The 22,936-nt window shown below is 46.8% G+C and overlaps 1 protein-coding gene across 1 annotated transcript in view; it reads left to right on the top strand.

The window, feature by feature from the left end:
- The first annotated feature begins 1,449 nt into the window (after positions 1–1,449).
- The window catches only part of GNAS (GNAS complex locus), a 130,291-nt gene continuing 108,804 nt past the window's right edge, over positions 1,450–22,936 (top strand). Inside the window, exon 1 of the mRNA XM_074553801.1 lies at positions 1,450–1,854. Coding sequence (XP_074409902.1) covers positions 1,611–1,854 — 244 coding nt within the window. The 5' untranslated portion in view covers positions 1,450–1,610. The remainder of the gene's footprint in view (positions 1,855–22,936) is intronic.

The raw sequence follows: 22,936 nt of genomic DNA, 5'->3' as shown, positions 1-22,936 counted from the left end.
CAGCAGGAAAACTCTGCTTGCCTACCCCCACAGCCAAGAGAACAAATTTATAGGCTGAATGTTCCTACTAGTTTGTCATTTTAGTTTTTGGGTTTGTTTGTTTTCTTCACAGTCCTCAAGAGAGTTCCCTTTCCTTTTGGCAGGTGCCACATAGACAGATCCCCACAAACCAGCCTGTTTCAAAGAACTGTCCTGTCTGTAAGTAAAAGATTTGTCTCGTCTCAGTGTCTCTCCAAAAAGCACAGGAAGAGAAAGAAAACTATTAATAATCTTCTAGGCTGACCTTTACATTTTCTTGTTATATTACATTCTCAGGGGTGTGTTCATCAGAAGAACGAGCTCTGGGTCCCAGAGGAAAAGGCATTACAACAGTGGAGGCAGAATGAGTCATGTGGGCATCTTGAGCCTGATGTGAGATGGATTTATTCTGCAACAGGCAGTGAGATGGATTTATTCTGCAACAGGCAGCAACTGCTGTCAAACCCTGGGCTAGCAGTGATGGGCAAAGTGAACTTCCCTGCTGTGCAGTGATTTCATTCTTACACATACTAATTACTGTACCACTTGCAGTTGATTTTGAAAGAGAAATTCGCATCAAGAAGACACCTAACTTGTGAGCAAGCACCGAGAGGGGAAATGGAGATTTCAGTGAGAACCACACGGGCTATTTGCAGAGGACAGGCTACAGCACAGAGAGCTGATTGGAAAGCTTCAATTCCAGAGTGCAGGATGTGTGGCCAGGCCCCAGAGAGCATTAGTCATCTCATAAGTAAATGCTCAGAGCTGGCCGGAGATGAGTACAAAATACAGCATGACAAAGCTGGCAGTGCTGTGCACAGCCCGTGCTGCCAGGGAAGGGGGCACAGCCACAATCAGCATCACCACCCCAGGCCAGGTAAACTGAGAGAACTGAGAAGCTGAAAGTGAAGTTTGCTGTCAGGAGGCAGATGTGGTGCCTCCAGAGGAAGTTCATCAGTTACTTCTCCACTGGATGACGGCATCGGTAGAAAATAACAAGAAGTCACTGACAAACATGTATGTGGCAGGAAGTGAATTAAAAATGGGGCACGAAAATGGCACAGATCTTACAGAGTCCTGCTCTCCAGTGGGCTCATGTGTTGTGTGGAGGAGCTCAGGCGCAGTGTCCAAACCAGACACGGGCTCTCCCTGGCACCGCAGCATCCTCACCATGGGATGTCGGCTCAGGTCCCGACCCGGCAAAAGCCAGGGTGAAACGTCAAAGCGGCGCTGGCTCCGCGGCGTTGGGGCAGCGCTGTGCCCCGGCTGTCCCCGCATTGATCCCGCGGGTCCCGGGACGCGCCCCCCGCCGCCGGGGGGGTCAGGAGGGGGGCGCGGGGGCCGCTCCCCCGCGGGGCCGGGCTGCGGCGGGGGCCGCTTTCCAGAGAATACGGTAAACATGTCCGCATCACGTGCGGCCGCTCCCGCCGGCCGCGGCGCGGGACCGGCCGGGAGGGCGGGACGGGACGGGACCCGCGCTCCGCCGGCCGAGCGGGGCCGCTTTAAGAGGCCGCCGGGCGCCGCCGCCTCGCCCTGCCCGCCCCGGCGGAGAGCGATGCCCGCGGCGCCGTAGGGCGGGAGGCTCCGGCACCATGGGGCTGTGCTACAGCCTGCGCTCCCGCCTGGCCGCCGCGCACCCCTCCGCGCCCTACGGCAGCCGCGGCGAGCCGGACACCCCCGCGGCGGCCGAGCACGGGGACCCGCAGGTGCGGCACCGGCTGCGGCAGGACCTGGTGGCCAAGGAGCGGGCGGACAAGAAGCGGAGCAAGAGCATCGACAAGACGCTGAAGGCGGAGAAGCGCGAGTACAAGCAGACGCACCGGCTGCTGCTGCTGGGTGAGCGGGGCGGCGCGGTTCGGCTCGGGCCGGCCCGGCCCGGCAGGTGCGGGGCCCGAGGCCGCTGCCGGTGCCCGGGCGGGCGGAGGGGGCGGCGGCCGCGGGGGCACCGGGGCGGGGCGGGCGCGCACGTGGCGGCGGCGCCGGGCGGGGGCTCCGGAGGCTCGGCGGGGCTGCGGCAGCGCGGGGGCAGCGCGGCCGGGGTTTGCCGTGCCCGGCCCGGGGTACCGGCGCTGGGGGGCTCCGTGCCCGGCCGCGCCCGCTGCCGTGTGCGGTAGGAGCCGATGCTCCGAGGGAAGGAGCAGCCGCAGCCCAGGTGATGCTCGGCCAGAACGGGGCCGCGGCCGCCGTCCCCACGCTGTCCCCACGCTGGCGGCTCACACCGAGCCATGCAGCGGGACCGCGGCAGCAGCAGCAGCAGCGGGGGCGGCTCTCCCGTAAGGAGGAAGCCCGGGTTTCCGTGTGCGATTTGCCGTGGTCCGCTCCGCCTCCCCGAATGCACAGCGGGCAGATGCAGCCTCTCGGGCTGTGCGGCTCCATCCAGTCCCGTGCACCAGCCCTCGTTCCCTGCATCGCAGCTCGTCCCTGCCCCGGACTGCGCAGGGATGCTCCTGCACGGTGACAGCACCGGCATCGCCTTCCCGAGCGTGCCCTATGGAAAGGCGCTTTAATTATGCAATTGTGTGATGTCTGAGCTTGTGTAGTACACGACCCCAACCCAAATAGGCTTAGAAAGTCATGTATTGGCCTTCAGGTAAGTCCAAGGAGGCTGGAAATGTGTCCACTCTTCTGCCCCTCAGTGCAATGCAGGTGGAGTACAGGTTACCCTGAGCATCTTGGAATAATAGGGAATATTTTCAAATATTCACAAATAACTTAAGCGCTTCTTGCCCTTGGAGGTGCGTGGTTCTGCAGGGCATAAACAGCAACATTTGGCCTTCATCTTACTGGTGTGTGTTTGCAGCCTGTAATAGAGGAGCAGAATTTTAAGGAGCAATATTGGATCTAGTTTTCTGCATCTTGGTGGTAAAAGTTTCTATTCCAGAAGCAGAGCTTCTTTTGATGTGGTTGCAGCTATACTGATGCAAGTCTGCTCATAAAGGTGTCCCTCCTTCTCATGGGAAGGGGGTTGAGCAACACTTGTGGGAAGAGTAAAGCATCATGTGCTGTGACTGTTGGTAAGGAATCACACCTCTACCCACCGTGCATTCCTTTCAAGCACCCCGTACCTGTAGGTGTGTTGCCGTTTGGTGTTTTAATGTATTTCCAGTTTGTTCTGTAGTGAACAAGTGTGTGAAGGAGGAGCCGTGAGAACTTTTCTCTCTTTGTAGATTAAATGAGAAAAAAATCCAACAGCAGGGCTAGTTTTGATGTTAATCTGCAAGCCTTTAAGTCATAAAGGCTATCTGATACAGGCTTCTGTAGGCAGTACTTCAGTTGCCTGGTTTTTAATAAAGAGCTGGGTTTTGCTGCAATGACATTGAACACTGAGTGGGTTAAACTACATATCTGAGTGGTTTAGAGTTGTCTATGGTGAAGCCAACAGAGCTTTCTTTGTCAAAATACTGATTTATAAATCTGATGGATATGAGTCAGTGTTATGCTGGCAGTCGTTTATTATATTTCAGCCTGGACTTGAATAGCAGGAAGTCACTTTTTGGCCCTCTTGTAAATCTTGGGATGCCTAAGAGACCCATTTCCCTGCTCCTTGCACGAGGACTGTCAGTTTTCCAGTTTCCTTCCCTTGCTGCTTCTCCCCTGCATCCCACTCTCACTGTTGCTTTGAGGATTTTCTGTTTCTAAACTGGAATATGAAGTTTGGGGTACATTTGGTGATCCTTCATGTACATCAGCAGGTATTGCTGCCACAGCTGAGTGTGTCTGTGCTGGGATTGCACACACAAATTGAGCAGGAGGGTGATGATGAAAACAGGATCAGGAGCATCCAGCTGGGATTTAAAGCTGCAGCTGAATCTTCCTCTAAGGAATGGAGTTAGGGTGGGGAACAAGTGCAGAGCCAGGAGCTTAAGCTGGCTCCTTAGAGCCAGGAGTGTCTCCTCACTTGGGCTGAAGCTCAATGGCAAAAGCTGCAGTAGATACTTGGAGTTTCTCACTTGTGTTCCCAATTTTTAGGCTGACGTGCTCCTGTAGGAGTGCATTGCTGACATGGACAGCAAGGGACACTGGGGTGCCAGCTCTCTCTGTAACAGATTTTAGATGAAAACTGCTCTGATGCTCCAGGTCTGTGCCGTCCCCAGGGCTGAATTATTTGTATCATGTGGCTGCAGTAGCTGGGCACTTCCAAGGGCTGTGCTGGGGATGTGGAGCGTTCCTTCCTATGGCCGGGCTGGCAGGACAGGGAGTGCACAAAGTCACTGTGAGTGCTCTGTGGTTTGGTGGTGTGGTGTGTGTGTAACTTACACAGCTGTTACTCAGAGTATCACTCACGTTGTGCTCTTCAGCGCACCTTATGCTTATGTTCCCACACAGTAGTTCCATTTTTTGGAAGGACAAGTTCATCATTTTATCCAGGTGCTCAGGGGTGTGTGGTGTAGTTACTCAGTGGGCACTTTTATGCCATTAATTGATGCAGGTATCTTTAATAATTTTTCAGTCCTTTTCCATCACCACTTCTGTATAAGATAAAATCCCAAGCCCTGGAACTTCTCTTGATTTCAGCAGAGCAAAGATGTTGCATCTGCACTGTTTTGGAGGCAATAATCTGACTCTACTTGCAGCAGAGCAGTGGGAGGTTTTTTGCTTTGTTTTTGTGAAATGCTCCACCAGGTGTAATCTTTCTGGATTTTGTTTAGTGAACTCTACAAGTCACAACTTCAAGATTACAATCACTGTTTTGTTGGCAGCAAAGTGTGAGTTCAGGGAGACTACTGGGAACAGGAGGTGATTTTTCATTGCGTGGGGTTGTTTTTTTGTTGGAGAACAATCCTGACTCTAAAAGTGAAAGTCTGTGGTTATGGGGGGAAAAGATTTTATACTTTGTCAAAACAATTCTATTACCCATGTGCTTTCTTACTTGTGACACTAATGTGGGTTTTCCTCTCTATATATTTTTTTTCTTTTAAAGACTGGAAGGTATGAATCTGGTTTGCTCTAAGAGAGTGAAGTTGGGCTGGTCCCCTCTCAGTGCTTTGCAAATCTCTGTGTACTTGGATTTTTCACTCTCTCAGGCTGAACTCTTGCCTATGTAAAAAGTAGCTGTAGCTTATTCCCATCTTGAAAAGGAACTGCAGATACCAATATATGAATAGAGATATGTGCACTTGTCATCCTACATATTTATATTAAACTACAACTTATAAAATAACAACCATTCTGAATGTTCCCTACAGCAGTGCTTAAGTAAAAATGGTTTAACAGAAATGCTCATTTTATTCATATTTATGCTGGTGCAAATATGAATATAGGGTATGCAAATGGGAAGTTTTTATGGGGAAATATAGAGAAGAAAAACACACTTTAAAAAGTTGGGAAATATCAGTGTGAAGACTGAAGGCCACAGTCACCCTCTCTGTGTGTGCTGCATGGTGAGCCCTGCCTGCCATATAATTAAGGGCTGTTTTGTATGGTTTACATTGTATTTTCTTCCCCAGGGCTGGTACTCCATTCACGGCACAAGATGGATGTTGTGTAGTGAATGAGCAGCTATTCAATATTCTTATCCTCCTCATACAATGTGTCACCCTGTGCCCTATCTCCATCATACCCTGTGCTGAATAAAGAACTGTTGAACTCTTCATGCTCCAGCACTGATCACTGCAGGGACTGAATGCTCCACAAATGTCAGTGCATGGCACTGCTGAGACATGAGGTGGTACCCTCCTCCTTTTGTGGATGCTGGAGGGGGAAATGCCACCAAAGACTAAAGCTGAAATTGTCCAAAGGCACCACTGATTTTATATCAGCCCTGTCTCTAATTTTAATCCATAGTACACAACTTTTTTTGTGGGGTTTTTTGGTTTTTTTAGTAAATACTTTCTGTATTTAGATCATGGACCTCATTGTTGTGAACACTCAGCACTTTTGCAGAGGGAGTTTTAGGAGCTCTAAGTGCACCCAGGAGTGAGAAGCACAGCTGGTTATCCCTGGTGGAAGCTCTGTAGCAGACTGAAGCTGGCCTGGTTCTCCAGGGCAGCAGGTAATGGCAAATCCCACAAAATATCCCTTCTCTGGTGGTGATTCCCTCTCTTGCTAGCTCACAGGGAGGTGGTTATCTTGGCATTTCTCTTGGGATGGTGTGGGAGGGGAAGACACCCAGTTACAAAGACAGGTATGTGCTCAAGCACTTGACAAAATTCCATCTTGTTGACAAGATTTTCATTCACTTGCAACCAGTTTGTTTCTTGTGCCCCATGTGTTATGAGCTGCAAGGGAGGGCACACACCCTGCTGAAAACTGTTATCCTTATCAGAAGGTCATGTAGAAGATGTACAGGACAAAACAGACTAAAAATGTACAGGGAATCTCTATCCTGGTGCTTCCTAATTCTCAAGAACAAGATTTTTCATGCTAAACATCTTATACTAAATTTCCCCTTTAAGAAAAGCAGGAATAGGACAAAATAAATCCTAGGGGATGCCTGTGATGTGTGTATGTTGCAGCACACTGTGATACCAGCTGGGGAGGCAGCAGCGTGCACTTCCCCAAATGGGCTGTCTGCAGTGGTGAAGGAATTACAATATTTTCCAATAGGGCTCCCAATAATTACCAGATACTACAAGAACACTTGGACATGGGAATATCTCTGTGGTTTCCATCTGCCCAGTACTTCCCAGTGCAGACATGACAATCCTGCTGGGGACAGCAAGGAGGTGGAATGCTAATTATGGATCTTCCTTTGCAATGAGGAGCCTCTGCACGACGAGTCCTGCTCAGTTCCCACTGCTGCATCCAAAATGTGATGCCTTTTCAGTCAGTAAATGGAGATCTTCTGGTTTGGAATATGTTCACCACAAACAAAAATAACTGGGAAGCTTTGCAAACTTTAAGAAAGGTTTACCCAGTGTGCAAGCAATGCTGGCTGTAGCTGTGATGTGATTTGGGATTGTTTGCTGAATCTCAGAACAACTCAGTGTCCTCAGCAGTGGCACCTCTATGCTTTAGATCACTTGGTAAAGTAATTTCTCTCCTGCTCTCATTTTAAATTTCATAGGAACGGGAGAGGCAAGCTACTTCTCATGTCCTGTTTTGTTTTGTTCTGTTTTGTTTTGATTGGTTTTGTTTTCATTTGTTTTTTTTTCCTTGAGAGCTCCTGATAGTGACTTTCCTCCACATAAACAAAAAGATCATTGGCCTCGGGCAGACACATGGTGTGGGGAGCTCCAGCCAGCATATCTGAAGTCTGGCAAAGTTTGAGCTGCTTCAAACAGGGTCTGGCAGTGGAAGGTGTCTGAAAAGCTGGAGCTGCTCTGCCCTGAGTGAGTGAGGATGGAGGGCTGCTAATGGATGGCAATGCTGTGTGAGGCAAGGTGAATGTTCCCTACAGGGATCTGAACTGCAAACTGATGACTTTCACAGTTGTAGCTAATGCTGAAGGGATGCTCTGTGCATGTGTAAGCATGAATTTTTGTGGGAAGGGGGTGAGGAGTCTGAAGGATCCCCAGGACCAGCCGTGCCTGTGCAGTCACACAGCAGCATAAATGTACAGAGTTCTCCCTTTCCCCAGCAGAGATGCCATGTCTGTGTGGTGGTAATCTGTTTTTTTCACTCATTAAATGCCTGGTGGCATAAAGATCATCATCCATCACTCTAGAGAGGCTGCATTCATCTGTAACCATGGATCCAATTTCAGTGTTATCTGAGAATTTTTATTTTTAAAGCTCAAACTCCACCCCAACGGTGCTCTCTTTTTGACTTTACTTTTCTGAGCTTGTGATCCTGTTGCTTGGTCAGCACCATCTGCTTCCAGAGCAGGCAAAATGTCTTCCTTGCTTCTGTGCAACTGTTGGCAGTGTTCTCCACTGGGACATCTTAAATTGAACTGTCTCCTGTGCAAGGGCCTCCCTGGAGGAAAAGCCTCGAGGAGTGCAGTTAATTACATGCAGTTCTTCCCTGGCTCCCTTAAATTTGGGAGTGTCCTTATTCGCAAATATGCATGATTTCATTGAATTTCCTTCTAATTGCCACAATTTAAAAATGTCAGGAAAAAAGCTTGGCAATTCCCTGGTGTGAGGACAACTCAGATGCTTTTCCTGAGAAAGCTCAGTTACCAGGCATAGAAATCCATGATGGTTTCAATATTCAGACCTGAAGAATGTGTCTTGAGAAGAGAAGTTGAACTCCATGACTTATTCTTATTGTTCCCCTGCTCAGTGAAGCATTTGAGAACCAAGCCATGCAAGCTTTATAAATAGCTCAGCCAAAGTTTTCTTTACTTCCTCTAATGTGTTCCCTCTGCAAAGAAAACCCACAGTGTCTGTGTCTGGGCAGCATTTTAAAAGATCCGTATATCACTAAGAGGGCAGAAAAGTTGGTGGGTATTCTCTGCATTGAGGGATGTAGAGAGATGGCAGCAGGTGTCACACAGATGTCAGAAAGTTGATGTTTTTATTTTGCCAAGTGAAGGAAGGGGATGCTGGGGAGGATGGGATGGTTCCTGGCATGGAGTAAGATGCAGTTTTACAATCTCCAGTCTTGCTCTGTTTAGCCACTTCTGCCTCAGGGTTTGGGAAGAGGGAACAAGCGCTGTCACAGCTGTGCTTCCTCTGCATTATGTTACAGGAGGCTTGAACCCAAATAAGTTGCTTTTAGGATGTAATGCTTGCATTTGAGAGCATTCCTTTGACTTTGGAGTCAGTCACACTCTGCCTGCTGAGGCTGCCTTGCAGAGCAACTTGTGAGGTGTGTGCTGCACAGAAACCCGAGCCTCAGCTGTAAACTGTTCCCGTCACATTGCAGAGATTTTACATCTCACTGATGCCCTGGAACAGTTTGGATCACAGGCCTGCTGCTGGTGAATGTTGTTGTGTGCCAGCCCTGCAGGGACCAAAGGCTGCAGGAAGGGGCTCTCCAGGCTTTGGTGCTTTCTGGCTCTCCAGTTTTGGTTGCAGCAGTTGGAGTGGGGCGCCAGCAGCTGGGCAGTGCTGTCAGGCTCCTTGCTGCAGGTGATGAGCTGTGCTGGCTTTTTGTGGAGGTGCCAAACACATCCAGGTGCCCTGGAGAGCAGAGAGCCTGGGGTGGAAACCAGTCTGGGTGCTTCTCTGATGGAGAGACGCTGCTGCAGAAAGGAGGGGGAAAAGGCACTTTTTAGAGTTTGACCTCCTCTTTCTCTGTGTCATCCTCACTGCACGTACACAACCTCTTCCTCTTTCCTACTCCACCCCCAACTGAACACAATTTTTAGTTTGTGGGCTGTATTTGTTTGGGTTTGCATTTTTCCTGGTTGCTTTTCATGCTGAAATCTCAGGATCGCTGGTTAGCTGGGAGGTTTTCTGGAGCATGGGGGGATTTGTGCGACTGGGACTTAACATAGGGAGGAAATGGGGATACTGAGGAGAAGGGCACGGCTGTGAGCTGGAAATCTGCATTCACATGTTTTGGGTTTTTATAAATACCAGTTAAAACTGTCTGCTTGGAAGAGAAATACTCTGTGAAATTCTGTCTTGATGCTTTCCCTGCCTTACCTCCACACAGGAAATTCACAATTTGATACAACTGATTTTTCTCTGCTGATGAAAAGTATGGAACAAATTCCTTTTAGACTGTACAAGCTGAAAGATATTTTCTCCCCTGATCCCTTAACACTACCTGGGCTCTCATTTCTCCCAGCTTCTGTGAAGTTCAGCCTCAACTGTAGCATTTTGTTTAGGTGGTGAGTGATGCAGGACTTCACTTGCTCATATTTCAGAAGAATATGTATTTGTTTTTAACTTCAGATATTTACAAGGAAAATGCTTCTTCTGGTCTGTTTTCCCCAAACAAAAATAAACATGAAATTTGAGTGGCTAGCTCTCAAACATGTATATATCCTTGTGATTCCAGTGGGATTATTCATGTGAGCCAGGGCAGTGTCCCCTCAGAGTCACTGTGTGCTCCCATCCCACCTGGACACTCCATCCCCTGGGCAAAGCACAGGGACACACCTTGGAACTGGGTGTAACCACTTGAGTGCAGAACCAGCCAATGCAGCCTGAGTATCACTGTCAAGCCCAAATGGGAGTTTTATGGTACAAAGGAATTTAAGAAAATGTTATTTGATACTTTGTTTGCTGTTGAATTATTCTGCATTAGGGGGTTTGAGGATCTGTTGCTTCTAGTAGAGGTCTAAGCAAAATCTAAATACTGCAAAGGTATTTAGTGTTCAGGATTATTTTGGGAGGGGGCTGAGGAAAGGCCTGATAAGTTATGTACTTGACCACATGTAGTTAAAAATATTATTTGGAATATAAACTTCCTTGTCTGAAGACCAGCTTTATGCATGGAGTCAAAAAGCACAAAAAGCAGTTCTCCTCCTGGCCTCCATAAGTATACCTTAATGCTGCTGAATCCTGGAAATTATGCGGGGCATGCTTTTTAAATGTTGATTTTGACTTCTTGCCTGGGACCAAGTGTAAAGTCTTTCCAAGGAAATACTTAGAAGACTTGCAATGAAACCCAAAAGCTGCTGCCAAACCTTAGTTTTTAGAAAGGGAGTAGGGGGCAATCCAGCCTGTTAAAAACTTCCAGTTGTTTGTAATTAAATCCACTTCTTCTGTGCACAATAAACATATACTTAGAAAAAGATCATTTTACATAATACTTATGTGGTTTGGTGCTGCTACAATTCCAGCAGTAGGTTTGCTGGTTTTGTCTGGGAAGGTTGCTGAGAGCTGGGAAGCCAGGGCTGGTGCAGCTGTGCCACTGCAGTGGCAGGGATCCATGTATCCAGTGGTGACAGGCAGGGCGAGCCAGGGAATCCTTTTCTCATCATGAACCATCTTTCCCACTGGTTCAAGTTTGTTTTGGATTGGCGGGGATGGGAATGAAGGGGAGATAAAAATATCCCGTCCGCACGTCCGTCCGCGCCAGCAGCGGCACCGCTGTGGCTTTGGGGGAAACTCTGGGATTGCAGGGGGAAACTCTGGGATTGCAGGAACTTCTCATCACTTTGGGGGCTGGCAGGAGGCAGGACCACCAAATCCTCACCACCCTGAGCTTGGCATGCCACGGTTTATTTGAGATTGTTTCAAATCCACTGCCATCATTCATCTGGAGGATGGCGCTCATAGGGTGAGGGGGACAGCCCAAGTGTGAGTTTATCCAAGAGATAAATTTTATATTCACTCTTGACAAGGGAGGGGATTTTTTTCCAGGATGGCACAGAGAAATTGTCAGTTTTTACTGGGCAGGTTGCTGTGATGGAGTGTACACAAGGCATAGAAAGAGCAGAGAGGAGCAGCTTAGAGGTATTATCTCATAAGTGACATAAGAAAAACTATGAAGCCTTGTAGAGCAGATTTGTTGGGATTTGAGATGAAAATCCCTGTTGCTTGCTGAGATTATCCCCCAGCATATGGCAGGGAATGTAACAGAGATAGATAGAATTAGCTGCTAATGATCTGGACACCTCTTGGAAACAGATGCTTGTAGTCCTGTATAACTGCTTGCTATTTTGTTTGTCCAAAGTCTGGATTACTCAACAACAGGCCTGGCATGGTATTAGAATGGTTACTATCTTCATTTCCCACTGATCTCACCCAGTACAGGTCACCTCTTCCTTAGCAATGCTGCTGCAGTAATCGGATGTGCAGTTGGGCTGCAGAATGAGGGAAATGGCTCACGGCAGTGCCAGCAGCTGGAGTTAGCCAAGGGCCAGGGAGTGCTGGGGAAGCTGCAGGGATCTCCCTGGGCAGCCCAGGATGGCACTGGGCACCACCCTGCTGCTCCTGCATGGGCAGGGTTCATTTGGGGTTTCTTGAGAAGATGAGTTTCTGATAGATGTCTATGGCAAATGATGCTGCAGTTGAGGAGGGGATTGCTCAGATTCAGTGCTGCTGCACGGGCAAGCGCCTGATGTAATAAAAATAAAAAGCCCTGGGTTACACATTTTGGTAGTTTTGGTACCCCCTTACTCACCCTGACTTTGAGCTGTTGTCAATAAATACCTGACTTACCCTCACTGTTGTTTAAGGCACCAGAGTTTCCAACTCAGGGATGTAATTCCCATCATTTCTCTTTGGGATCTCTCAATCTATTGAAGTGTTACTTGAGCAATCTGCTCTATAACACTCTTGCTATGCTTAAATTTCTTTACATATAAAAATATTTCCTAAGTTACTTTTCTTAATTTACATTCTTGGAGGACATCTTTTTGGAGCTGGAAACCTTTATTAAGGTGGGAAAAAAAATTGTTAACTGTTAGTTCAGCTCATCTCTTTTCCACCCCTTCCCTTCATGTTAAACTTCCTTTTGGACTTTATCTTTTACAGTAAAAGCAAGACCTTAACCTCAACTTCTCTTTCTAAGTTAGATTCTTTTGACCTGGCGTCATCTTTGTTACAAGGCTTTACACACTGCAGTACAATAATATTTTTCTTGTGGTGCAATGAGCAGCGCTGCAGACGCTGTTCCAGATGGGGTCATTTTTTCTCTAAATTAGCAACTGCCTTAATAGATATTTTCCGTGGCTTCCAAACTGTGTGGTGTTGCTTGAACGAAAATGTAATTCCACTGAGAGATTTCAAACCCAGCTTTTGCTGGGCTTCCAGAAATAATTTTTTTAAAAGTATTTGTACAGTTGTAACGAGTTTGCTAGCGTGTTGTGCTTGCATGTTGCAGTTGTGCCTTCAGAATTAGATGGAAAATCTGAATATTACCTGGTGTATTATTCTCAAAGAACAACATTTTCATGCAGGATACCTTATTAATGTAAGGGTTAAAATATGGCAAATGTATTTTGAAACAACTGGAATATTTCTTTGCATCAAGAGCAAAAAGCCCAGTTCTCTGCCTCCAGAGATACTTGTAAAGCTTCACCTCAGACTGGTTAATTTTCTGTCATTTTAAAATAATAATTTGAGATTACAATTTTAATGTGAATAACTTGCTTCTGATCACTTGAAACTTCCGTAGAGGATTTCTACACAAATCAAATGTGATGTGGACTTGTGAAATCCTTGGTGGTGGCTGCTTTGGCAGGACATGAGTGAACTCGGGAGCATTTCCTTGAGTTCTTCTTTGTTGCAGAAAAACATGGAAAATGCAGGAAATCATGAAAAATCCACCAGGACATCGTACAAGCCTTAGGATCACACATACTTTTCAGAATATCAGTTTCTGAATAGTTGAATTTATTCCAGAGAAATTCTAATATTTCTGTTGGTTATTCAGCTAATATCATTAGCATAGCTAATAGTAAATGATTAAATTTCAACTGTGCTGCTTTTAAGTCTTTTAAGATTATGGGATCAGTAATTGCTTTTGAGATGGAGAGTTTGCAATTCAGTCCCATATTCTTCTTGTAGCTCATTGCCCCTCCCGGTTCTCTTGAGCCACCAGCACACTCAATCATTCCTTGTGCTAGGCAGGATTTTTTTAAAATGCCAAAACCACAAGGACTGTTGCAATTTTCTTACAGTTCCATCACGTGAAAGGCCCTGAACCACCTTCAGGCCTTGCCCCGGCGCGTTGCAGCCTCTGTGCCTTTGAGGGTGGGCCACGTTCCATGAACAGCCTGGCACTGGAAAAGGTGCAGAAGGGACAGCAAAGGGCACTGGGCAAGGCTGGGTGTGAGCAGGAGCAGCCCTTTGTGTTTGTGCATTTGGGACGAGCACGGTTTGTGCTGGAGCACGGAACTGGCTCATCCCTTCCCACCCGACGCCTGGGAGATGCTGCTGGAGCTTTTGTGTTTGGGCAGAGAAAGGGGGATTTTTGTACAGCCAAAGAGCTGAAGCTGTGCTGGAGGGTGGGAGAGACCCCTGCCAGCTCCCCATGGGAACAGGGCTGGGAGGGCATGAATTTGTTAGGTCTGTGGGGGCAGTTTGGTTCAGTGGAGCTCTCCTGTGCAGATGTCACAAGGAGAGTGAATGCCTTGGCCATTAGGAATTTATCCATGCTGCATTATTAGAAGAGATTCCTATTTTATTTTTTTAATTTTAATTTTTTTAATCCTCCACCTGCATCCTACTACGCATAGAGAAAGTCTTGCTTCTGTGACTTGGGAAGCAGCAATTTTCCAGTGCTTCCCAGAGTTTCCTCCAGAAAGGGGTTGTGTCACATCTGACCCAGATGCTTATGGCAAACAGTGTGTCTCAGCACAATGAGTTCTGGAGGGACCCTCACACTCAGGAGCTGATCACAGACAGCAGTGAGGACAGTGCTGGGGGAAGAGAGCTTTTCCTTGGATTAACTCAGGGGACAGTCAAACACTTTAGTTTGACTGGCTTGGCCCTATTTCCAAGCTGGACCTTTTTATTTCTCAAGTAGGAGTAGTGTCCCTGGACACTCTAAAACTGCCAAAATTTTTTGTCCTCCTGTCCTTTGATTAAGGACTTGTTTGTTGACACTTCAGTGGGTTGTGGTTCTGATGACAGCAGCCCTTGTGTCAACCAAGGCAGAGCTGCTCACAGTTAATAGTTCCTGGCTTTGTCTCTGCTTCCTAGATGTGGTCAGATAGAGGTTCTAATGGTCTCCCAAGCTGTAAGTAGGGATAATGCTCAGTAGAAAATTCAATTCAGTGGATTTTTGCATTTCTCCAACTGTTCCCTGTGCATATATGTGGACCAGACAGAAAAACGGTGACAAAGTTATGCAGATCTCCCAGCTAATTTTAGTCTATGTGAAAAAGGAGACCCTAATAGAAGGGTCCTATTTGCTCAATAAATGTTTAAAAAGTTAGTTCTGTACATATTTCAAGAAAGCTTTTCAATGGAAGATAAGTGACTAAACCTACCATGGTAATGTTTCCAGTGAACAGAATGTGGTGTAAAGTTCAGATTTACATTTCCTATTGTAGTTTAGAGGGTTTCATCTTAAAGGAGTTTTAATAGGTACCAAATGCTCTCAATATCTGTCAAGGTCAATTATAGATGAGATTTCTTTTTTTCTATTTTTGCATGGAGCAGGAAACATGAAGCATCTTATTGGAATTGTTCCTAGAAGGTTTGAACTTTGCAGATGTGTGAGGTTTTCATATATCGTGGTAAAATGCTAAATCTGAAGCTCAGCAGTTTGCTCTGCTGGCTGTTAACAGAAGATTCCAGCTAATGCTGGGTCGGCAGGAAAAGAGATGAGATTGAAAGATTTCCAGCCCTGCCAAATGGAGATGTCCTGGTGGGTAACTGGTCCCAGTGGAAAGGTGTGAGAGCAGCAATGTTGGAGCCTTGCTGCAATTGTTTTGGCACCTGTTTAGCCCTGGATCCTGGCTTTGTTAACCCTGGCTTTAGCTCCAGGTTCTATTACTCTCTCTTAGCACAAAGGAGAAATCCCCCACCAGATAGATGTGAGGGGAAAATCACACCAAAGTTTCCTTGGGAAAAATATCAAAGGCTGTGGGAAGGAAGGATGCAGTGGAGAATGCAGCAGGTGGAAGGTGCAGGAGTGATGTGGGATGGGTTTATTTGTGAGGACCAAGAAGCCCTTGCAGGGAGAATGCCATTAAAGACCAGGGAAAATAGAGCAAAACAGGGTAATCAACATGCCCCTGAAGAACTACAGCAGCTCATGTATCCCTTCCAAGAGAAATTTACATTCATCTCCACCTTTCTTTTTGTTTAGTTCCATGAACACATATGCTTTCTCACACTTTCTCATTTAACCTAAAGCAAGGAAATTATAATTTAAAAAAATCCAAATGAAACTGTTTTTGTGTCATCCTTCCACTTTATCATTTCGTGCAAATATTTGAAGGCATAACTAGGTGCTAACCTTGAATGTTTAATGTTAGGACTAATTTCTGCTCACTGTTTACCAAAACAGGGTCACTGTGTACCAGCAATAATGTAAGTCAGTGTCAACACCAGGCACTGACATTTGAACAGAAAACTTGAGTTCATAATAAAACCAAGTCAAGGTTTTTAGGGTGAGTTAAATTTACTGCAGCAGCGCCCTCAAGTGCTGTGACACTTCCTAGGCCTGATGGTGCCTGTCCCATGGGGCACTGTCATGTGCTGGGGCTTGATTCTTCAGCACATTTAGCCCAGTAGGAGCACGTAAATTATTTTGGTGGAATTTTGAGTGCTCACACAAACCTGTGAGACTATTTAGATTAATACCAGAGTGAAGGGAAGGATGCTGGTTTGGGAGGTTCCCTTTTAATTGCTCTGTGGTAAGAAAGGAGAAAGGTGCTTTCAGGACCAGCTTGGTTGGAAGTGATGGTGGAAGGAGACCTGAGCAGAGGAGATTTCTTTGGACAGGTCAGCCATGGGCCAGGTCCTGCAGGATGCTGATCTGGAGTCTGGGATGCTCGGTGCCAGCAGAGCCCAGTGCACAGCTTTATCAACTTCTCGGCAGCTTCCATGGCCTTTTCTTAGTCTAGGCTGCAGAGACAAAGCAGCAGAATTTTCTCTGGTGTGACTCATTACCTAAACAGAAAATTTAGGATTTAGGCATAGTATCCACTCTCCTTTGCTACTGAGGGAACTGTGTCTGGTAGGCTGTGGATTTAACCAGCACACTACAGGTGTATGGTATAAACTGCATGGACAGAACAACAGCAGTGTAAAACAACTGTTGTCTGCTAGAGGTGTTACACATCCTAAACATAAATTATTATGGTTGTGCAAGGAGCCTGTAGGCCCTGGACTCAGTGGGCTGTGTCTTTGCCAGCAGAACTGCAGCTCTCCTTGAGGCAGCTGCTGGAGGGAGCCCTGGTTGCACTCACTCCTCAGCTTGTGAGCAATGAAGCCCCAGTGGCTCCTGGAATTGCAGCATCTCTCTCTCAGCTGTCTGACAAAGCTGTCTGTGTGATTTCCTCCCTTCTCCAGAATTCCCTTCTCTTGAGCTCTCCACCTCTTGTCTCCCAGCACTCTGATCAAAGTAGGTCAAGTCAGCTTTGTTCAAAAGCAGAATTGCCAAGTGATGCTGCTGTGTCTGGAGTAACAAATTCAGCCTGCGGGAATGATTCCATGGGGGTAATGCAATCACAGAACCTGATAATTACCTGTATCCACAAAATGAACATCTGAGGCATTGCTCAGAGCAGAAGGCATCACTTGCAACTCTCCCTGTGTAAAAGTAATGCCCTTTCCTCCTAATTATTAAAGAGTATTTTTGTAAAGATACTTCAAAGTCTTTATTTCATATTTCTAGCATATACTATTCAAATGTGTGTTCTGTAGTGTCCTTTTGTGTGGGTTTCTCTGGATCCAGAGGGAATAGCAATTGCAATAGTGATAGCAATCTGTGGAATGAGGAATTGCAACATTTGGGCCATACCCACTCCTTATATTTTAGTCTTGAATGAGTCTTTCTAGAATAAAACAGGAAGAAAGGAAGAGGTCAGAGGGAAGAGAATTTAGAAATCATTCAGTTGTTTGACTTATGAGAAAAATAGTGACACATCTTTAAAATAAACAAATATAAAGGTCAGTGGCCAGAAATTCAGTAGCCCAGGGCTTTTTTTGGCCATTTAAACAAGGAAGTGCTAAAGCCTTTGGCCCAAGTGCTTCTCTCTGTTGCACGTGGGGAGTTTCACACAGCTCCTTCCTTAGGTGACCTTGGGCTGGTTTTGATTGGCACAAAGGGAAAAGGATGGCTTTTCTTTTGCTGGGAGTTTTATCACTCCACAGCAGTGCTCTGAAGAGCTGGTTACTGGATTCAGTCCCACTTACAGCTCCCTCAGTCTCCCTGCTGCAGGCTGGAGGAGATTTACTAAAGGTACACCCCTCTCCAGGTCAGACATCCAGCAGGCTCCTCAGGTATTTTGGACCAGAACACAGGGGCAGTGTGTGAAATACTGTATTTTAGATACATCACACCCTGTATTACAGTATTGCAGGGACAACTTGCATTGTCCCTTTGTTCTCTTTACACCTCTACCATTGCCCTCCAAAAAGGAGGGGGAAAAGTAAGGGAAAAAAAAAACCCAACCCAAAATGCAAAACCAGAACGTGAGAAGAAAAAGGAAGTGGCGTTATTTGGCAAAGCTTCAAGGGGAACTTGACCAGGGAGTTTGGTTTTGCTGACAGAAGAGGGGGCCAAAGCTGCAAGGACTGAGGGTGGGTTTCAGGTTAAAAAGGAACAGGGTGACAAAGGGAAGGAGCCAGGGAAGTGAAGGAGCAGAGTGAAGGGCTGAGCACTCCGGGTGGGTGGGAGAAGCCTCTCCCAAGCAGGGCTGTGGGTGTGAGGCTGGGGTCAGCCTGCCCATGGCTGTGCCTGCCCAGCTTGGGCTACAGCTGCCACTGCCCTGGTTACAGTTTTGACATCTGCCATGGGTTATTATTTGAGGGGAAAAAGGTGTGTTGAACTATATTTTCCTTTAATAATAACATCAATTTCTATAATGTTACTGTGCAGGCATTTATTCATAGCTTGGGTGAAGTTGTACTTTTTTGTCTCTGTCTTGCTTCTGCTTTTCAAACCCAGGGCACAGCACTTCCATGGCTAATTCAGGTCTTTGGCAGAGATTTGCACTCTCTGCCTGGTTGGAAAGTACCCCCAGCCCCTGGGCTGAACTCTCTCTTGCTCAGAAAAATATTTTGCAGAGCAGCCGTGGCAAAGCAGGTTTGTCCAGGGATGCTTCCATCTTCCTGTGCCCCTGCATGCATGTTTGGCTGTCACTCTGCAGCAGCTCGGTGATGGCTAAAAGGGAGATAATCAGGATTTCTTGCAAACACAGAGTTCCAACACTGATAGCAATGTGGCAGCAAAGTTTCTGTTTCCCTGCTTAAAGCATCTGCTCACAGAAAAGCATTTGCAGAACCACTGCTGCACTCTCCTATTAATGACTTTCAGGATCATGGTTTTCAGTGATTTTTGCTTCTAGCCTTTCTGAAAGCAGCCTGCAAATGGCACTTGATTGCTAATGTCACATCATGGGAGGTGGTTAGTCTGAACCCCTGCCTGTAGCAGGCACCTAAAAGCAAATGGAAATTGGTAAAAATCTGTATATTATAATAAAAAATTATAATGCGTACAAGGAGCACAGCTCCAAGAATTCTGACCAGCCTGCTGCATGTCTGGTTTGGTGATATGTAAAATTTTGGACAGGCAGTGGTACTCATGGACAGTTTTTGTTCCTGTATAAACAAAGCATGTGAGTGCATACGTGGTTGAGCTATGAGGGAAAATACAGCCTGAAAACTCTTGTGCAGGCAGGACAGGAGGTAATGTGACTTCCCACTGAAAAGCCAATCAAGAAGAGTATCAGAAAAGCAACTGAAATGGGGCTATTAGGAGGAATAAATGTAGGTAATGATGTTGCCAACTGTTACAATCATTTTTTTCTCTGGGTCTCACCATGGTTATTGCTTTTTTCCCCCTCAGCTACAATCCATGGAGCACTGGCACTGAACTTCTGCTGTCAGTCCAAACAAGCCACGTTTTCTAGCTAAGAGTTCTGAGAAACATTTCAAGTGTTCCCAAAAGGCTCATAACTGGAAGGTGTATTTTTCCTTTAAAGTCTCAAAACTTTGGGAGGGTTTGACCCCTTATTTTAAGTGGCTGGGATTTGCACATTTGTGATAAATTTTATAAAATACTGTTGTGTGTGCTGTGGTGTGTGTTGCCATTAATCAGTGATGTGAGAGGTACTCTCCTTCTCCTGAGCTGGGATTCTTTGTTTTAGCAATGAGAAGAAAATGAGGGAACCTGTGTTTCCAAAGAGAGGACATTTTAAAACACACACAAAAACCATGTCCATGTGAGATGGGAGGTGGCATTAGTGTGGCACCTGGGCCTTCTCGTGGCAAGGAGTGGCTTCCCCTGACCTGGGTGCTGTGCCGTGCCCTTGGGACTCTGTTCAGTCACGCAGCTCCTCCAGCTGCACGTGCAGCCTCTGAGTCCTGCACATGCTCATGGGAATTCCTACAACAAATTCAGAAGGTATTAGGGAAAGAATAAATCCCACATTGTTAAAATCCCCTGGATGTGTAATTACTGCAGATAGCACCAAGTGTTTATGCCTTTGCCAGTGGTGGTGCTGCTTCTCAAGCAATTTCTAGAGCTGACTCCAACACTGCCCTCCAGCCCCTCTCCACACCCAAACCCAAAACAACATCTGGACTTGTCTGGAATCAATCAAGCAGCTGTTCCCAGCATAATTTCTAGAGCCACCTCTAAGGCCATGTCTAGAGTAATTTCCAACTCTCAGGTGATTTATAGAAGAACCTTTGAACTTGCCCCTGGGTCAGGGGCTGCAGTGGCTCCCAGCGCTGCTCCGTTACTGTGTTGCTCACACATGGAGCCGAGCTGGAGCTGCCTGCGGAGCCCCCTGTGCTGTCTGTGCCAGCCCCAGCGCCTCCGCCGTGCCCCTGCCTCTCCCCGCACACCGGGCACGGGGGCCAGGAGGGCACGGGGCAGCCAGCACGGCTCACTGCTGCGGCTTTTTTTTTTGTTCTTGTTTTTTTTTTCCCGTCACTTGTGCCGCTCTCGCCGGGAAGCAGCAGTGATTTCAATGAGCGCTTTGTGGAAGCTGAGCTGTCTGAGCCCTTTAAGCGGGAGATGAGCTCAGGTAGAAGGAACGCAGAGAGCTCCTTTCATCAGCCAGGGCCCCGCCGGCGGCTGCGGGGCATGTCCGGCCAGTTATAAATGGATCATGTGTTGCTATTTTTAGCCGAGAGAGGATTGTAAATATAAAAGGGTATAAAGTGCAAAACTTAGCAACAGTGGCGTTTGTTTGCTTTTTTCTTTTTTTTCTTTTTTTTTCTTCCCCTCCCCGTTGGCAGGAATGTGTTTGGAGAGGAATGAAGTTAGAGCAGGAGCTTTGCCCGTGGACTTTGCTCTGCTTCTATAGACAGAGATATATAGATCTGTATCGCCGGGCGGGGAAGGGAACGGGCTTCTTTCTCTGGGGCTGTTTGAAGAGCTCCAAAAGTGCAGCCTGAAACGAGATGGAAGCGCTGGGAGGGAGAGCGGGGGGACCCGGGGCGGGCTGGGGGGAGCGGGGCCGGCTTGGGGACAGAGTTCAGCAAATGGAAAACACTGACATGGGTAAAAATAGTAACAGCGGGGTTAAAAATAGCATTTGGTGAAATAAACGTGCAGTAACTCCTGAAACCCTCCTGGGAACTGCTCCCTGCCGATCCGCCCCTGCCCTGCGCCCCGCTGCGCTCCAGTCAGGAACCCCGAAGCAAACCCCCTCAGCAGGCTGAAACCATCAAAGCAGACCCTGCACTCCGCAGAGGACGGGCTTTGGGCACTTTTTTTGAGGGATTTTTATGGATTTGTTTTGTTTTGTGTTGTTACTTTGCTTGCTGAAACTTCGCGCTGAAAGGGGAGACAAATCCCTCTTTCCCTGACACTCTCACGCGGTCCTGGGACAGAGCAGTTAGAAGGTCCTTGGGGTTGTTTCTCACTTTTTTTTCCCCCCTCTTCCTTTCACCTTTTTTGTGTTGTTTTGGGGGGGGTTTTCTTCCTTTTTTTTCCTTTTTTTTTCTTTTTCCCCTTTTCCTGGTGGTGTTTTGCTGTAGTGTTTCAGTCCGTGTTGTCGCTTCTAGGGGTGCAGAGCTCGGTGCTGTGGCCCTGCCCTGGCCCTCCCCTCACATGAGGAAGGTGCAGGCTGTTCTCCAGGCACGGCGGGGTGGCACAAAGAGGGGACAGCAAAAGGGCGACAGGAAAGGATGGAGAGACCTTGAGGAGCTTGCTCTGTGGAGCAAAGGCTTGGCTGGTCCCTTCTCTGGAGGCGTTGAGGGTGGGAGGGGGTCAGAGAGGAGCAGGGGACATGCTGGGGAGGGCTGGTAGAAATCTCCTTCGAGACCTTTCATAGCTCTGGCTGTAAATGTGCCTGTTTTGGCTGGACCGGGTAACTGAGGCAGAAACAATTGTTGTGACAGACAGGGCAGACCTGGTCCTGAAGCTGCCCCGCCACAGGACAGGGACAAACTGGAGGCCCTGCAGTTCAGAGGCAATTACGTGTTTAATCAGATTTTTATTTTTTTTCCTCCCAGCCAAGCAGCTGAAAGTCTCCGCCTGGCTTTTGTTGCCCAGGTTGAAGGGGTGTGTGTTTCAGGGGTGCATTTTTAACAGCTCCTCACTGCTCTGGCTGTGGATGGAGAAGATGCCCTGGCAGGGCTGGACCAGCTCTGCCTGTGGGACTCCTGGTGACAAACTGGGAGCCCAGAGGTGACCAGAGTGATGGCAGGGGTTTTGTATCCAGGCTTTGCCGGTGCATCTGCAAGTGGTTCTCAAATCGATGAGAGTTGATGTCCCCCTGTTTTTAGTGCAGCCCTCCAGGGTGTGCCAGTGCTGGAGGTGAAAGGGAGGGCGTTTATCTGGTCAAAGGAGAAAGGAGGAAAATGTCCTTAATTGTATTTAGCAGGCTAAGCCCTGAACATTTAATTACCTTTTTTTTTTTAAGGATTGGACATTCTGCAGCTTGTTTCTCGAGATCATTTTAAATTAGTTTTGATGTTTAAATATATTTCATATGAAGCCTGTCTAAATCTTTTAACCAGTATATTTTTGAAAGCACAAGTATGCTTTCATTTGATAGAGTACCTAGAAAAACCCTTTTTGTATTTGAGCAAAGCTGTTTTGTTTTTAAATTAGGTTGTTCCAATCCTTCTAATTTGATCATTTCAAATTTGATTCAGCACACAAAAATGATGCAGAAACTCCTGTTATGAATCTAAACTGAACATTCATTTTCTTATCAAAATATTATTATCGAAAAATATTAGTCATTCTTCTTGGCATAGTAAACAAAGAAACATGTGGATGTATTAATTTATTCCAGACCCAGAAAAGAGGGATAGTTTATATAAGTAAAATAAATAATTCTTGACTATTTAATAATTGGATCACTTCAACAATAGTTGACTAATAGTCATATGCCTGAAATACATCTTGTCCGTTTCTATTCTTTAGGGAATTTAAAGCTTAAAGAATGTTTTTCTTTTTCCAGGGATTGTAATTTTAAAATTGTTACCTTTTTACATACTTAATACTTGCTGCCTTTCATAACTTATGAAGTCAGATCTAGGGGGAAAAA

Source organism: Zonotrichia albicollis, chromosome 17 (genome assembly GCF_047830755.1).
Source record: "Zonotrichia albicollis isolate bZonAlb1 chromosome 17, bZonAlb1.hap1, whole genome shotgun sequence".
NCBI classification, from domain to species: Eukaryota; Metazoa; Chordata; class Aves; order Passeriformes; family Passerellidae; genus Zonotrichia; species Zonotrichia albicollis.
The sequence above is the reverse complement of the archived record's forward strand: the minus strand, read 5'-3'. Positions and strand labels throughout refer to the sequence as shown.